Genomic DNA, 18,753 nt, shown 5'->3' on the forward strand with positions numbered 1-18,753 from the left:
AGCAGCTTCCTAAAAGAATAAAGAGGGTCAGGGAGTCAGGGGGCCTGGGTTCAAATCCAGCTCTGTTGCTTGCTGTCTGTTTGGTCATAGAGAAGTCACAACACTGGGCCTCAGTTTCCTCCTCTAACAATGAGGGCATTGACCTAGTTCAGGGGTTCTTAGATTTCAAGGGCTCCAGAAACATGGATGGGGAACATTATATCTTTATTCTCACTAACTTTGGGTTTTCTTTATATTCCTTTTTGTATTTCATTCTGTAAATTGAAAACCATGACTCTGAGAAGGGTCCATAGGCTTCCTCAGACTGACTATCTGGGGTCCCATGAACAAAGGAGGTGAAGAGGCAGCAGTCTGAAGCATAGGGAAAGGACAGTTTCTGGGCCCTTCTTGGGCCATAAAGTCTCAGGGAAAGTTAGCCCCCCTTTGCTCAGCTTCCTTGTGTAACAACATATCTGAAAGGGGTATGGGGGGCAGGAGGGGAGGGCAAGAAGGGACCTTGAAGAATATCACCATCAATGGTGATTTTATAGAAGAGCCCAGAGAAGGGAATTCAATAATATTCTGTGGGGGGGGGGGCAGGTAGGTGGCGCAGTGGATAGAGCACCAGCCCTGGATTCAGGAGTACCTGAGTTCAAATCTGGCCTCAGACACTTGACACTAGCTGTGTGACCCTGGGCAAGTCACTTAACCACCATTGCCCCCCCCCCCAAAAAAAATCAATAATATTCTGTAAATGTATGTAAACTGCCTCCAATGGACAAGACACAGTCCTAGGCACTGGAGATGCTATAATGATTTAGAAATCCTTGGATTTCAGTTGGGTCTCCTGACCCGACTTTATCCAAATTTTATAGATGAGGAAACTGAGGCAAACAGAACTTAAGTAACTTATCCAGAATCACACAGCTGGTAAGTGTTTAAGGCTAGATTTGGACTGAGGACTTTCTGACTCAGGTGCAGCATCCTATCCTGTCTACCTTCCAAATTATGGAAGAAAAACTTAGAAGGAGAATTAATATCTTAGTACAAAAGGTTCAAAAATTATCCAAGTAAAAACTTCCTGAAAATTAGAATGAACCAATCAGAAGCTAGTGAACCCAAGAGATAACAAAAATATCAAAACAAAGTCCAAATACTGAAAAAATAGGAAACAATGTAAGAAACCTCCAAGCAAGAAAAAAGGAAAACACCAAATTGACTTGCAACATAGATTATGGAGAAATCAGAAAGAACCAACCAAAAAGTGTTTGCACATCAAGTTTCAAAAAATCATAAGTATAAAGACTCACAGAGGTAAAATAAAGGACTAGAGAATAACTCAATTATACTGAAAAGTACTATAGAAAACAAGATTCTGCACCAATATAATGCTGGATATAGACCAAGTGGGACAACATCTAAACAGGTAAAGGAAAAGCTATACAAATTTTGAGAGAAAGAATAAACCTATAGTAATAAGGGACCCTTTCAACCTTAGACAAATATTACCCAAAAAAAGATGAAAATCAAGAATTTGAGTGGAATTTTATAGAAGTTAGACATAATGCACCTCTCATGTTTATTGTATAGGAATACAAAAGAGCATGCATATTTCTCAGCTGTGTGTGGCATTTTTTTAAAAACTGACTATGGGGAGAAGCTAGGTGGCGCAGGGGCAACTAGGTGGCACATTGGATAGAGCACCGGCCCTGGAGTCAGGAGTACCTGAGTTCAAATCCGGCCTCAGACACTTAACACTTACTAGCTGTGTGACCCTGGGCAAGTCACTTAACCCCAATTGCCTCACTTAAAAAAAAAAAAAACCTGACTATGCATCAGGGTATAAAATCTTCCCAAACAAATGTTAAAAAGAAAAGTATTTAACACATTTTATACTGACCACAATGCAATGAAAATATATTTCATAATGGGACTTTGAGGAAAAGATTGAAAAAGATAGACTAAATAACTCAATTCTAAAGAACTTACCGGTGAAGGAATGTTTTGTCATTTCTTCTCTTGTCCAGAGTAAATGATCTCATATCCATGAGCAAATCTCAGCCCATCCTGCAGCAGATAGCAATCATTATCATCCATGACAATGCATGGAGCCCTTGACATTTGAAGATGAAGGACATAGACTGGAAGAAAGACGAGACTCAGGAAGAAAAATAAGGAAACTATTGAAACATTCAGGTGGAAATTGATGAGGACTTGAGTTTTGCCAGGGTAGTGGGGAGCAACATAAAAGTTAGGTCACAGGATTTAAAGCGGGGGTGAGTGTTACAGACAGATCATTTAGCTCACAAAGCATTATTTTAGAGATTGGGAAATTGATGTCCAGAGAAGAGAAGGAACTTACCCAACATGCCAGAGCAAGCAAGAGACAGCATCAGGATGCTAAACTAGGTCTCCAGATTCAAAACCCAGAGCTCTTTCTCTTTCATTGCACTGCCTTTCAGGAAGAGACCTGAGAGACTAATTTGAAGGTTTTCAAGGAACAAAGGTGACATCATCAGGATGGTATTTAAGGATGATTAGATGGGGACAGGGTTATGAAGGATACATTAGAGAGGCGAGAGAACAGAGGCAAGAACACTGGTCAGAAGATTATTGCCACAATTTGGAAGAGCAGAAATGAGGGGGAATAGAAGCTGCAAGGAGGGGGAAGATGTGAGAGAAACTGCCCAAGCAGAATCAATGCAAATAACCATAACATTAGGGGAAGTACCACAGCAACTGATGAGATGTGAGGTTTGAAGGGGAGAGAAGGTCATTTGAGTCTAGGTGACTGAGATGTTGATTTTGCCATCAACTGAAATAGAGAAGGGAAGTGGGCACAATATGGGGAGGAAATCATGAGTTCAGAATTGAGTTTTTAGACTTTTATGGGCTTACCCAGTGTTAAGATGCCCCCAACTCTTTGTCAGAAACTCTGCAATGTGACCTTGCCAAAGGGATACCCAGGCTCTGAGGAACAAAGGCCAAGTTGGTTTCATTGATCAACAAGCATTTCGTTAGTATTGAAGGAGTGCCAGGCTCTGTGCACAAGTGCTAGGCACTTCAGGTTGGAGACTCATGAAAAACACTCAAGGTTCTTTTTCTCTTCTCTGTCCACAGAAGAAAAGTCCACAGGAAGAGGGAATGTCTCCACACTCTCTGGAGGGACCATAGCAGGCATTGTGATTGGAGTCCTAGCTGCAGTGGCTCTCATCGGGGCCCTCATCTATTTCCTGTTCTTCAGAGACACTGGAAGGTAGAATGAGGCTTCCTAAAGTTGTCTTCCCTCCTAGTCTGTCTCCCTGAATAGGGGAGAGATAACAGCATGGTATTGTACACCCAGAACCCTCTGCTGGATCTGGTCCCTTTCCCAAACTCCTCCTTTTCAGCACTAATTCCCTTGGGTGGCCTCCTTCTCTGGGTTTTCATTCTCCCCCATCCCTGACACTTGGTTGCCTCTTAGGAACAGCTGTTCACTTCCCCAATGGGGAGGTGACTAGATCTAACCATTTTTCTGAGACTTACCAGCAAAGGAACTGAGGCCCAAGAAGGCACAAAGGTAAAGAACAGAGTGGCCAGCAAGAAGAAAGGAGATAGGTTGCTACTCACAACCTAGCAAGAAATGAAGTAAAGGAAAAGGCCACTGAGGCAGATCCAGACTGCATGGACAAGCTGAATAAGAGACTAATGGTACCTATAGTTAAAGAAATTAACAGTGAGGAAGTTATATTTAGGGATAAGACATGAAGCCTGAGGGTATCCAAAGACAAGCCTTGATTCTGCTCCAATCATCCCTTCTAGCTCAGGGAAATCTTTTACTTTGCTTGGGAGTGTCAGTCCTACATGTCTGTTCTTTTTTAAGGGTCAGCAAACACCATCGTTCAGCAGGGAACCATTCAGCACCCAAACATGGTAAGTAAAAGCACAAAACAATGAGACCAGGACCTAATGGTGGCCTTAGGAGATTGGACTCCAACCACAAGAAGAATCTATGAACTGTGCTTCTAATGGTGACTGACAACCTTTGCTTTTCTTTGCTAGGAAGACCATGAAGCCTTGTACAATTCAACTCTGAAAATAGTCTTCCATTTGATTCATTTTATTTGGGGGCAGGGAGCTGTTGTTATTTTTACTTTTTTTAGTATTTTTTCCAATTAGGTGTAAAGATTATTTTTTGAGTTCCAAATTTTTCCCCTACCTTCCATTACCTCCAACCTCCCAAAGCCATCAAGCAATCTTATATAGATTATACATTCCAATCATGTTAAACATATTTCCACATTAGTCCTGTTGTAAAAGAAGAATTAGAACAAAGGCAGAAGAAAAGAATAAACAATGACCAAAAAAAGCAACGACAAAATTGAAAATAGTACGCTTCGATCTGCATTCAGACTCCATAATTCTTTTTCTGAATGTGGAGAGCATTTTCCATCATGAGTTTTTTTGGCATTGTCTTGAATCATTGTATTGCTAAGAGCCAAGTCTATCACAGGTGATCATCACAAAATGTTGTTGATAGCTTCTAAAGTGTTCTCTTTATTCTGCTCATTTCACTCAGCATCAATTCATGCAAGTCTTTCCAGGTTTTTCTGAAATCCATCTGTTTATCATTTCTTACAACACAATAGTATTCCATTACGTTCATATACTATAACTTGTTTAGCCATTCCCCAATGGATGGGCATCCCCTCAACTTCCAATTCCTTGCCACCACAAAAAGAGCAGCTATTCAAGGTTATTTTTAAGTGATATTTTAAGTTCCAGCTAATTTTTGGACATGTGGGTCCTTTCCCATTTTATGATCTCTTTGGGATAGAGACCTAATAATGGTATTTCTGGGTCAAAGGGTATGTACAGATTTATACCCTTTTGGCATGGTTCCAAATTGCTCTCAAGAATGGTTGGATCAGTTCACAGCACCACCAATAGTTCCAATTTTCCCACATTTTCTCCAACTTTTATCATTTTCCTTCTTTGTCATATGAGCCAATTGGATAACTGTGATAACTGTGGTTTTTTTTTTTAATGTATAAGGTATTTTATTTTTTCCGTTACATGTAAAGATAGTTCTCAACTTTTGTTTATACAAGCTTTGCAATTTCAGATTTTTCTCCCTCCCTCCCTCCCTCCCCTCCCTCCCCCTCCCCTAGACAGCAGGTAATCTGATATAGGTTATGTCTATATATCTCTATACATATAGATATAGATAAAGATATACACACACACACACACACATATATATATATATACACATAATAACATTAATCCTATTTCTGCATTAATCCTGTTATAAGAGAGAAAAAATCAGAGCAGTGATGCAAAACCTCAAAATAGAAAAAAAAAACAACAGCACCCAAAACAAAAGAAATAATATTGTTCAATCAGCATCTATACTCCACAGTTCTTTCTTTCTTTTTTTTTTCTTGGATTTGGAGATCCTCTTCTATCATGAGTTCCCTAGAACTCTTCTGTACCATTGCATTGGTGAGAAGAATATAGTCCATCACAGTAGGTCAACACTCAATGCTGATGATACTGTGTACAATGTTCTTCTGGTTCTGCTCATCTCACTCATCATCAGCTCACGTAAGACCCTCCAGGTTTCTCTGAATTCTTCCTGCTCATCATTTCTTACAGCACAATAGTATTCCATTGTATTCATATACCACAACTTGTCCAGCCATTCCCCAATTGATGGGCACCCCCTCAACTTCCAATTCCTTGCTACCACGTAAAGAGCAGCTATAAATATTTTTGTACATGTGGGTCCCTTTCCCCCTTCCATGATCTCTTTGGGCAAAAGACCTAAAAGTGGAATTGCTGGGTCAAAGGGTATGCACAGCTTTATCGCCCTTTGGGCATAATTCCAAATTGCTCTCCAGAATGGTTGGATCAGCTCACAGCTCCACCAACAATGCATTAGTGTTCCAATTTTCCCACAGCCTCTCCAACATTTATTATCTTCCTTTTTTGTCATTTTAGCCAATCTGATAGGTGTCAGGTGGTACCTCAGAGTTGTTTTAATTTGCATCTCTCTAATCATTAGAGATTTAGAGCATTTTTTCATATGGGAATAGATAGCTTTGGTTTCTTCATCAGAAAACTGCCTGTTCATATCCTTTGACCATTTCTCAATTGGGGAATGACTTGGATTCTTATAAATTTGATTTAATTCCCTATATATTTTAGAGATGAGGCCTTTATCAGAAGCACTAGCCTCAAAAATTGTTTCCCAGTCTTCTGCCTCCCTTCCAATTTTGGATGCATTGCTTCTGTTTGTACAAAAATTTTTTAATTTAATATAATCAAAATCATCCATTTTGTATTTTATAATATACTCTATCTCTTGTTTGGTCAGAAACTGTTCTCCTTTCCAAAGATCTGATAGGTACACTATTCCTTTCTCTCCTAATTTACCTATGGTATCACCTCTTATGTCTAAATCATGTATCCATTCTGACCTTATTTTAGTATAAGGTGTAAGATGTTGGTCTATGCCTAATTTCTGCCATACTATCTTCCAGTTTTCCCAGCAGTTTTTGTCAAATACTGAGTTCCTATCCCAGAAGCTGGAGTCTTTGGGTTTATCAAACACTACATTACTAGTGTCATTTACTACTGCATTTCCTGAGCCTAGCCTATTCCATTGATCTATCACTCTATTTTTTAGCCAGTACCAGATAGTTTTGATGACTGCCGCTTTATAGTAAAGCTCCAGGTTTGGTACCGCTAACCCACCTTCCTGTGAATTTTTTTTCATTATTTCCCTGGATATTCTTGATTTTTTGTTTTTCCAGATGAATTTTGTTATTATTTTTTCTAGCTGTATAAAATAATTTTTAGGTAGTCTGATTGGTATGGCACTGAATAAGTAAATTAATTTAGGCAGTATTGTCATTTTTACTATATTAGCTCTGCCTATCCATGAGCAATAGATATCTTTCCAATTATTTAGATCTGATTTGATTTGTGTGAAGAGTGTTTGGTAGTTGTGTTCATAGAGTTCCTGGGTTTGTCTTGGCAAGTAGACTCCCAAGTATTTTATATTATCTACCATTACTTTAAATGGAATTTCTCTTTCTATCTCTTGCTGCTGGACTTTGTTGGTCATGTATAGAAATGCTGATGATTTATGTGGATTTATTTTATATCCTGCTACTTTGCTAAAGTTGTTAATTGTTTCAAGTAATTTTTGACTTGATTCTCGAGGATTCCTTAAGTATACCATCATATCATCTGCAAAGAGTGATAGTTTTGTTTCCTCCTTGCCTATTCTAATTCCTTTAATTCCTTTCTCTTCTCTGATTGCTGAAGCTAACATTTCTAGGACAATATTAAATAATAGGGGTGATAATGGACATCCCTGTTTCACCCCTGATCTTATTGGGAAGGCCTCTAATTTATCTCCATTGCATATAATACTTGCTGATGGCTTTAGGTAGATACTGTTTATTATTCTAAGGAAAGCTCCCCCTATTCCTAAACTCTCTACTGTTTTTATTAGGAATGGGTGCTGTACTTTGTCAAAAGCTTTCTCTGCATCTATTGAGATAATCATATGATTTTGGTTGGTTTTCTTATTAATGTGGTTGATTATGTTAATAGTTTTCCTAATGTTGAACCAGCCCTGCATTCCTGGTATAAATCCCACCTGGTCATAGTGTATTATCCTGGTGATCACTTGCTGTAATCTCCTTGCTAATATCTTATTTAAGATTTTAGCATCAATATTCATTAGGGAAATCGGTCTATAATTTTCTTTCTCTGTTTTTGCTTTGCCTGGTTTTGGTATCACCACCATATTTGTGTCATAAAACGAATTTGGCAGAACTCCTTCACCTATTTTTCCAAATAATTTGTATAATATTGGAATTAATTGTTCTTTAAATGTTTGGTAAAATTCACCCGTAAACCCATCTGGCCCTGGGGATTTTTTCTTAGGGAGTTCATTAATAGCTTGTTCAATTTCTTTTTCTAATATGGGTTTATTTAAGGATTTTATTTCCTCTTCAGTTAACCTGGGCAGTTTGTATTTTTGTAAATATTCATCCATTTCATTTAGATTGTCAAATTTATTGGCATACAGTTGGGCAAAATAATTCCTAATTATTGACTTAATTTCTACTTCATTGTTGGTAACATCACCCTTTTCATTTTTGATACTGGTAATTTGGTTTTCTTGTTTCTTTTTTTTTAATCAAATTAACCGATATTTTATCTATTTTATTGGTTTTTTCATAAAACCAGCTCTTAGTTTTATTGATTAATTCTATAGTTTTTTTGCTTTCAATCTTATTAATTTCTCCTTTAATTTTCAGGATCTCTAATTTAGTGTCTAATTGGGGATTTCTAATTTGTTCTTTTTCTAGCTTTTTAAGTTGCATGCCCAATTCATTAATCTCCTCTTTCTCTTTTTTATTCATGTAAGCATTTAGAGCTATAAATTTTCCCCTAAGCACTGCTTTGGCTGCATCCCATAGATTTTGGTATGTTGTCTCATTATTGTCATTTTCTTGGATAAAGTTATTGATTGTTTCTATGATTTCTTGTTTGGCCCATTCATTCTTTAGAATGAAATTATTTAGTTTCCAATTGATTTTCATTCTACTTTTCCCTGGCTCTTTCTTACATGTAATTTTTATTGCATCATGATCTGAGAAGGATGCATTTACTATTTCTGCCTTTCTACATTTGACTATGATGTTTTTGTGCCCTAATACATGGTCAATTTTTTAAAATGTGCCATGTACTGCTGAGAAAAAGGTATATTCCTTTCTATCCCCATTCAATTTTCTCCAGACATCTATCATGTCTAACTTTTCTAGTAATCTATTCACCTCTTTCACTTCTTTCTTATTTATTTTTTGGCTAGATTTATCTAATTCTGAGAGGGGGAGATTCAGATCCCCCACTAGTATAGTATTACTATCTAATTCCTCTTGTAACTCATTTAACTTCTCCTCTAAGAACTTGGATGCTATACCACTTGGCGCATACATATTTAATATTGATATTACTTCATTATCTATAGTACCTTTAAGTAAGATGTAATTTCCTTCCTTATCTCTTTTAATGAGATCTATTTTTGCCTGCACTTTGTCTGAGATAAGGATTGCTACCCCTGCCTTTTTTACTTTAGCTGAGGCATAATATATTCTGCTCCAGCCTTTTACCTTTACTCTGTGTGTATCTCTCTGCTTCAAATGTGTTTCTTGTAAACAGCATATTGTAGGGTTCTGGTTTTTAATCCACTCTGCAATTCGCTTCCGTTTTATAGCAGAGTTCAGCCCATTCACATTCACAGTTATTATTACTGACTGTCTATTCCCCTCCATTCTATTTACCCCCTTTGTACTTTTTCCCCCCTTCTTTCACCCTATTCCTCCTCACCGACGTTTTACTTCTTACCCCTGCCTCCCCTGATCTGCCCTCCCTTTTTATCACCCCCCTCTCTTTTCTTTACCCTTTTCTCCCTTGCTTTTGTCCTCCCTTCTATCAGTCCCCCCCTTTCCCTTCCCCTTTTGTTTCCCTAAAGAATGAGTTAAGTTTCTTTATCCCAATGAACGTATATGTTATTCCCTCTTTGAGTCAAATCTAATGAGAATAGGGTTGAAACCATGTTCCCCCCTCCTTTCTTTCCCTCTATTGTAATAGGTTTTTTTCCACCTCTTCATATGATATAATTCATCCCATTTCACCTCCCCTTTCCTCTCCTCCCCATACACTCGCTTTTTATCCCCTTAATTCTTTTGTATCATCACATCAAAGACAATTTATATTTATACCCTCTATATAAAGTCCTTCTCTCTGCCCAAATACATTTACAGTTCTTAAGAGTTATGAGTATTATCTTCCTGTGTAGGGATATAAACAGTTTAACCTAATAGGGTAACTTTTTTTTTCCCCTCTGTTTACCTTTTTAAACTTCTCTTGAGTCTTGTATGTTGAGATCAAATTTTCTATTCAGTTCTGGTCTTTTCACCAGGAAAGATTGAAAGTCTCCAATGTCATTAAATGTCCATCTTTTCTCCTGAAAGAAAATGCACATTTTTGCTGGGTAATAGATTCTCGGCTGCAATCCAAGCTCCTTTGCCTTCCAGAATATCATATTCCAAGCCTTGTGGTCCTTTAATGTTGAAGCTGCCAGGTCCTGAGCAATCCTGACTGTGGCTCCATGATATTTAAATTGCTTCTTTCTGGCTGCTTGGAGTATTTTCTCCTTCACCTGATAATTCTGGAATTTGGCTACAATATTCCTTGGAGTTTTCCTTTTGGGGTCTCTTTCAGGAGGTGATTGGTGGATTCTTTCAATGAAGATTTTATCCTCTGATTCTATGATATCAGGGCAGTTCTCCTTAATAATTTCCTGGAATATGGTGTCTAGATTTTTTTTCTGGTCATGGCTTTCAGGCAGTCCAATGATTCTCAAATTGTCTCTCCTCGATCTGTTTTCCAGATCAGTTGTCTTTCCAATGAGGTATTTCACATTTTCTTCTATTTTTTCATTTTTTTTATTCTGCTTGACTGATTCTTGGTGTCTCATGGATTCCTTATCTTCCAACTGTCCCACTTTAATTTTTAAGGCATTGTTTTCTTCAGTGAGATCATGCACCTTTTTTTCCATTTGGCTAAGTGAATTTTTTAAGGTATTGTTTTCTTCAGTGAGATTATGCAGCTTTTTTTCCATTTGGCCAAATGAATTTTTTAAGGCTTTGTTTTCTTCAGCTTCCTTTTCCAAGCTGCTGATTCTTTTTTCATAGTTTTTTTGTTTTGCTTTCATTTCTCTCCCCATTTTTTCTTCTACCTCTTGCAATTGATTTTTTAAATCCTTTTTGAGCTCTTCCAGGAAGACTTTTTGTTCTTGCGACCAATTCACCTTCCCTTGTGAGGCTTCAGATGTAGACAATTTGAGGCTATTGTCCTCATCTGAGTTTGTGTTGGCTTCTTCCCTATTGATACAGAAGCTCTCAATGGAGAGGGCTCTTTTTTGCTTCTTACTCATTATTGCAGCTTATTTATTTATTCTTTAAGTTGAGGTCTGCTCTGGGGGCACCAGGGTCCCTGTTTTGGGCTTCTTGTGCAGGTGTATAGGTGCTGTGTGATCGGGCTTTTACTCTGAGGCCTTTATGGTGTGTGGAGATCCCCTGCCCTGCACTTCCTGTCTGATTGTGCTCAGCCAGCCAGGCGCCAGACCCCGGCGTCTGATCCCGCCGTTCGTGGCCCTCTCGGCCGGTGCAGGTAGGTTTTTCCACTGTCCTTCTTGGCCACCAGATTTTTGAACCAGGTTCCGGGAGCCTCAGTTGTTCGGCTGTGGCCCGTAGCTCCTGCTGACTTGCCCCGACCCCCTCGACGCTGGGTTGCTGCCCTGCGCTGGGCCTCCCTTTTGCCCGAGTCAGACCGACCTTTTCCTGAAGTCTTCTAAATTATCTCTGGTTGGAGGACTGTGTCTCTCTGTCTCTTTGCAGGTTCTGTAGTTTCAGAATCCGTCCAGAGGTTTGATTTGATGTTTGTTTTGAGGAAACAGAAGGAGAGCTCAGGCAGCTTGCTGCTTCCTCTCCGCCATCTTGGCTCTGCCCCCCCCCCCCCATAACTGTGTTTTAACTTGCATTTCTCTAATCAGTAGTGATTGAGAACATTTTTAATATGGCTGTAGATAGCTTAAAGAAACTGCCTGTTCATATCCTTTGGCCATTTCTCAATTGGGGAAAGACTTGTATTCTTATATTATATTCAATTCATTTAAACATGTTAATAAATAACATGTGCACTCACCAGGCACTGTCAGAGCCCCTAATATAGAGAGAACTAAGAACCAAGTTGCTATTCGTGCAGTGTCTGGGGATGGGGAGTCTCAACACTCTACACTCCCTTTTCTGCTCCTCTGCTCATATTCTGACTCTGTGCTTAACACTTGTGTGTTCCTGGGGAAATATCCCTATGCCACAATTTCCACATCAGTGTAGAGAGATGGCTGGAGGAGCTGCCTCAGTAGTCACTTCTAACTCAATATCTAGGCACAAATGCAAAATGGCTTTTTAAGCACAAGATCAGAGACATTGTGTGTAGTTTTATTTTCACCATGGGCTGCCATGGCCAGAAGCATCATCCCCAAATGGCCAATCTACTGAGGATGAGCCTTTCTATACTTAGTGATAGAAGCCCTTCCAAATTAGAGGGACCTCACAGCATCACCATCCCAATGGCCTTTGGGGCCTCTGGGTCACCAGAGCCATGCATTGTGATCCCAATGACATGTTCTTTGTCCTATTGAGCTTAAATTCTCCTGGAGGTTTTCTATTGTCTCTCTCAAGGCAGATTCAGAGATGATTGGGGGTGATAACATGAGACCCATGTTGAGCCAGACTCTACAATGCCAGCTCTTAGAACCAAACACCTTAAAGTCTTAACAATCTGAGTTAATCATGAAATCTTAGAGTCCCAAAACCTCAGGTCCCTGAATGAAACAGACCCTAGAATTTCTTCACTGAGCATTTTCTCTGGCTGTCCCCCATGCCTGGAAGGTTCTCCCTCATCTTTGCTTCCTGACTTCCTGACTTCCTTTGTGTTCCAGCGAATGTTTCTTCCATAGTAAGCCTTTTCTGATTCCCCTTAACACTGGTGTCTTCCTTTGGTTGATTATCTCTCCAATTTATCCTGTCTGGATCTTTTTTCTACACAATTTGTAAGTTTTTTCAGCCTCTGGACTTTAATCTCCTTGAGGGCAGGAATTGTCTTCTGCTTTTCCTTCTATGCCCAGTGCTTAGCACAGTGTCTGCCACATAATAATAGGCACCAAGTGCAGGATTATTGACTGACTCTGTGGGGGAGGTGGGGAGGAAGAGATTCTCCTGTGTCTTCACCTGTTTCCTGAGTGAGTGGGAAGGGAAGGAGGAGGATTCAGTTCCTCATGGAATTCAGGCTCAGGATACACCAAGGAATTATTGCTTCTTGGTTCTGACCCCCCAGGTGAGGACATCACTGTGTATGAAAACACTGTTTGCCCAAAAGGATCAGCTCTGCCTGCACAGGTAAGGACAGAAAGTGTCCAATCACTTTCAGGACTTGAGGGTGTCTGTCAGGGAGTGGGAAGGGGCCCCTCTGTGCAGATCTGGAGATTCTTCCTGGTCCTCAGTCTAGGCATTTGATGTGCCTGAGAAATTACAGGTTTATTAGAGCACCCTGATTAGCCAGAGGGTTTCTGAAGGAGGGTCAAAACAGGGGTGAGCATTACCTGGGATTGTGGAGAGACCTGGTTGGGGAATCTCTGGAGAAGAGAAGAATTTTGGAGGGGATGTGGTGGCAGGTGGGGACCTGATAACTACCCTGGAAAGCAGAACATGTAGGAGAGATGACATTTACCCTCCATGAACCCACAGGGCACAATAGGGAGCAAGGAACAAAATTTGTAGAGGTAAAGTGAGGCTTGATGTCAGGAAATTTTCCCAGTACTGAGATGCCAAGTGTTCTTTCCCCACCACCCCAGCTCTCCTCTCAAATATGACAATACTATAGGTCAAAACATCATCAACTCAGCCTTGGATTATGGAAACAAATTCTTCATTTGTTTCCCAAGCTCCAGGGTCTCCCTTCCCTACACACATACATATACACATGCATATACATGTATATATACACATATATATACATATATGTATGTGTATGTACCTAAGGCAGAGGTTTTACATAGTCCCTTCCTGAATTAAGAAGGCTCAGTTGCTCCCTATTGCCAGGGAGCCTACTTGGCTAACCTACTTGGTTGGTTGGTTGACTCCCGGTGCAGGTTTCATTGGTATGGGGGACTCCCATTCTCAACATAGACAGGCAGCCTATAGTCTTAGAGTTCTGTGGCCATTGAAAGCTTAAGGCACTTGCCCAGCTTCTTAAGGCCAGTTTGTGTCATTGGCCAGACCTGATATCTGCTCCTTCTGACGTCCAGGCCAAGTCTTTACCCATGTCCCCCTGTTCCTTGGATGGCCCTTAGGTCAGTGTTTCCAGGTTTATTACACTTTATTGTCCTTCTTGAACTCAATGGTTCAGCCTCATTAGACCCTCTAATGTTCCAAGGAAGCCAACTTCCACCTGCCCTCTCTGGGCCTCTTGCTCAGGCTATGCCCCAGGCTGGGAAGGGGCTCCCTCCTCGCTTCCATCTCATGGAATCCTGAGCCTCCTGCCCAGTTCAGTTCAAGTGCCAGCCCCAACAGGAGCCTGCCCAGCTCTTTCCTGTTGCTAGAGCCCTCCTTCTGGTCATCCTTCTGTATATGTTTGGTATTTGTCTATTAATGGCTTCTGCCCAACAGAGTGTTAGCTCAGTGACTGCAAGACTATCTCACTGTTCATCCCATGAGTGAAGGAAAGAAAAATCATTCATCCAGTGACTGATTCCTATTCAGATCACATTCAGTGATTACTGTGTGACAAGCACTCTCCTAAGGGAAGAATTTACCAATACATGTCAAAGTGCTCATTGTGCACAATGACATTGTGATTAAAGAGAGGGAGATTCCACATATGGAGAAATGGTGGCCAGTTAGGGGCTGCTTGCGAAATTACAGGGATGATGAATGGAATCAGAAGTCAGGGCAGAGCTGAGTTGCTTTGGGCCCAGAACTGGAAAGCAAGAGAGAAGGGAAGATAAGGGTAAGGGTGACCAGGATGGGAGTTCCAGGAGTGAAAGGACCAAGTCCTGGTGGGCTTGTTTTGTGGATCACTCATGGCAGCTGGTGAGGAGCAGTCTGGGAAAGAAGTGACTCATGGCTAGAGCCCAGGGCTTGGATGGTGGGCAGCTGCAGAGGCAATCACCACTCAGGACAGGGACGTTCTTATAGCAGGAGTTCCAGGCAGGAAAAGAATAAGTCTCTCCAGGATTTATGGCACAATGTTTGGCACATAGTAGGCACTAAGTACTTGGTGAATGGATGGAGGTGGAATGGGTCCTGGGACATGGTTTTCTGTTCTACCCCGGGAGTCTCCAAGAAAGGCTGAATGACCACTTGTCACATGAGTTATAGAGGACATTGCTGTTAGGGTCTGGGCCAGACAAGATGTTCCCTGAGGTCCCTGCTAATTCAGGAGCTCCGTGACTATGAGATATCTAAGACCTCTTCTGATTATTACATGTCACAGGCTCCTTCTAGATCAAGCATTCTCTGTCCTAAGTTCCTTTCTAACTCTGGATTTGGGAGGCATTCACTAGCTGTTGTTTCCATCTCCACAGGGCCTGGGCTCCTCCCCTGCTCCTCCTGAAGTCCTATCTGAGAGTCCCTATCAGGTATGTGCACAAGGGGGTTCCAGGCCTCACTCAGGTACCAAAACAAAGGTCAAAATGCTGGTTGAGGAGGAAGTTCGTATTGCTGATGAGACAGGGAACAGGAACAGGGTGAGGATGGAGGGAAGTGGAGACAGGGTTTGGAGAAAGAAGAGTCTTTTTTTGTGGGCAATGGGGGTTAAGTGACTTGCCCAGGGTCACACAGCTAGTAAATCTCAGGTGTCCGAGGCTGGATTTGAACTCAGGTCCTCCTGAATCCAGGGCCAGTGCTTTATCCACTGCGCCACCTAGCTGCCCCCAAGAAGAGTCTTTCTAATCCCAAACTCTACTGTGGGATAGCAATCAAATCTCTTCTATCTGTCCCCAGGCACTGGACATCACCAGAGTCGATGTTTATGAGGAGATCACTCCCTGGAAGAACCCTCAAGCCTAAGGAAGGTGAGAAAGTTCCTGAGCATATTGGGACAACCTTCTGTTTCCCTTCATTAGAGAGGGTTCAGAAGCATCTCTCAAGGGAGAAAACTGAGACATTTGGATCAACAGGAAAAAATAACTAGATAAGGGAGAAAGAAGCCAGATTTGGGGAGAAGGAAGACTTCCAGAGACCCAGGGGGCCCCAAACCATTCCAAGAAGACTGAGATGAATGAAAGAAGCTAGAGCTGAGTGTACATACATGGAATTTTGTTGTATCATCAGAAGTATTATATCAACTAATGCAGACTGAAGAGAGCAAAACCGGAGACCAGTTCACAGTTTGTCCACAAGAATAAAAGAGGTGAAGACATCCAGAAAGCTTCAGAAACTTAGGACATTGAGAGGCCAATTATGACTTCAAATGGGGACTGATAAAATGCACCTCCCATCCCTTGGCCAGAGGGCTAATGGGCATATCCCTTAGGAAATGGACCTCAGCTTCCCAGGGAGATCAGGGGATACACAGACATACAGGCTTATCCTCACAGATCAGAAGGACAATGTAGGTAGTGATTCATCCTAAATTTATCCTTAATGGCACTGCCACATGTGACCCCAAAGCCCCTATACCAAAAGCTCTGTCCTACCAGGACACCCCATTGGATCCTTCTAGAAAGATGGAGCAGGGAGCTGTGTCCACTCCCAGACATACGCATGTTAAGAGTCCCACAGATGAGCCTGGGCTATGACAGACAAAGGGGAAGATAGAGCACTGCATTTGAAGCCAGAAGACCTAGATTTAAATCCCATCTTTTCTGTCTATTCCCTGTGTGAACCTAGGTAAGTCACTAGTGTCTTTGACCCTCTTTCTTCCATTGGGAAGTAAGGTTGTAGGATCAGCTCATCATTGTTGTGGTTGTTGCTCAGTTGTGTCCAAATCTTTGTGACCCCATGGACCATAACACACCAGGGCTTTCTGCCCCCCACTATCTCCCAAAGTCTTCCATGCCACCATCTATCCATGTCACCCTCTGCCATGTCCTTTCCTTTTAACGTCAATCTTTGCCAACATCGTGGTCTTTCCCAATGAGTCCTGTCTTCATATAATGGGGCCAAAGTAGTTAAGCTTCAGCTTTGGTATTTGACCTTCAAGAGAATAGCCCGAATTGATTTCTTTAAGTATTGACCGATTTGAACTCCTTGGTATCAAAGGAAACCCAAAAGTCCTCTCCAGCACCGAAACTCAAAAGCATTGATTCTGCAGTGCTCAGCTTTCCTTAGAATCCAACTCTCACAGCCATACATTGAAATTCAAAAAAACTTCATGCACATTATCAGCAACATTGTGTGATGATCAACTACGAAGGGCTCAGCTCTTCTCAGCAATACAAAGACCCAAGACGAGTACAAAGGACTCATGAGGGAAAATGCTGTCCACATTCAGATAGAGACCTGATGGACTCTGAATGCAGATCAGACATACCTTTTTTAATGTAATAAACATTTTTATTTATAATTTTCAGTTCCAACTTTTTATCTTTCCTTCCTTCCTTCCCTCCCTGAGTTGGCAAGCAATCAGATATGGGTTATACATGTATGATTATGTAAAACATTACTATACTTGTCATTTTGTACAAGAAAACTTGATTAAAAGAAAAAAATGAAAGAAAGTGAAAAACAGCATGCTCCAGTCTGTTCCATCAATATCAGTTCTTTCTTTGGAGGTGGATAGTACATTTCATCATTACTCCTTTGGGATTCTCTTGTAATTGTTGAAAATAGTCAAGTCATTCACAGTTCTTCATCAAACAATATTGCTGTCTCTGTGCACAATGTTCTCTTGGTTCTGCTCACGTCACTATACATCATTTCATACATGTCTTTCCAGGCCTTTCTGAAGTCATCCTGCTTGTCATTTCTTATGGAACAATAATATTCCATCATCATTACATACCACAATATGTTTAGCCATTCCCCAATTGATGGGCATTCTTTTGATTTCCAATACTTAGCCAACACAAAAATTGCTGCTATAAATATTTTTTACAAATAGGTCTTTTTCTCATTTTGAGGATGCCTTTGGGATATAAACCTAGCAGTGGTGTTGCTGGATTAAAGGGTATGTACAGTTCTATTGCCTTTTGGGCATAGTTTCAAATTGCTCTCTAGAATGGTTGGGTCAATTCACAACTTTTTCTACTTTTGTTTTTTACTTTTTTGAGCTTTTTCTCTTCTGTTCTGATTATTCTTTCACAACATGATTAATGCAGAATTATGTTTGATGTGATTGTACATATATAACCTATATCAGATTGCTTTCTGTCTTGAAGAGGTTGGAGGGAAGGGAGGGAGGGAGAAAAATTTGGAACTAAAAATCTGATGAAAACAAAAGTCAAAAACTATCCTTACATGTAACTGTAAAATAATAACATACTTGTATGATTTCAAAAAACAAAAGAGGGGCAGCTAGGTGGCACAGTGGATAGAGCACTGGCCCTGGAGTCAGGAGTACCTGAGTTCAAAGCCGGCTTCAGACACTTAACACTTACTAACTGTGTGACCCTGGGCAAGTCACTTAACCCCAAATGCCTCACTTAAAAAAAAAGAGAGAGAGAAGATTTTGCTCAAAAACTGGGAGGGGCATTCATAATTCATTGTTGGTGAAATTGTAAAATGACCCAACCATTTTGGAAAGCAATCTGAAATTATGCCTAAAGACATATTAAATGATCTACACTCTTTGACCCAGCAATACCACTACTAGGTCTATTTCCAAAGATTATTAGTGTTTCTAGCAGCTCTCTTTGTGCTGGCAAAGAACTGGAAATTACAGGGATGCCCATCAACTGGGGAATGGTTGCAAAGTTGTGGAATGTGATGGGATACTACTGAGCTATAAAAAATGTTGAGCTTAATGATTTTAGAAAAACATGGAAAGACTTGCATGAAAAAATGAAGAGTGAGGTGAGGAGAACAAGAGAACATTGTATACAGTAACAGCAGTATTGTTTTAAGAATGATTTTGAGTGAATAAGTTATTTTGTCTATTATAAATATTCAAATTAACTGTAAAGAGCCCATGAAGAAAGATGCT

The 18,753-nt window shown here is 40.5% G+C and overlaps 1 protein-coding gene across 1 annotated transcript; it reads left to right on the forward strand.

Moving 5' to 3' along the window:
- The first annotated feature begins 322 nt into the window (after positions 1-322).
- Positions 323-17,020, forward strand: LOC122748252 (carcinoembryonic antigen-related cell adhesion molecule 1-like). The gene is made up of 6 exons (XM_043993920.1): positions 323-335; positions 3,100-3,235; positions 3,842-3,891; positions 12,946-13,007; positions 15,194-15,247; positions 15,612-17,020. The coding sequence occupies exons 1-6, from the start codon at positions 323-325 to the stop codon at positions 15,675-15,677; spliced, it is 381 nt and encodes a 126-aa protein (XP_043849855.1). The 3' UTR covers positions 15,678-17,020.
- Positions 17,021-18,753: the final 1,733 nt, after the last annotated feature.

The sequence above is a fragment of the Dromiciops gliroides genome, chromosome 3 (assembly GCF_019393635.1).
Source record: "Dromiciops gliroides isolate mDroGli1 chromosome 3, mDroGli1.pri, whole genome shotgun sequence".
Classification (NCBI taxonomy): Eukaryota; Metazoa; Chordata; class Mammalia; order Microbiotheria; family Microbiotheriidae; genus Dromiciops; species Dromiciops gliroides.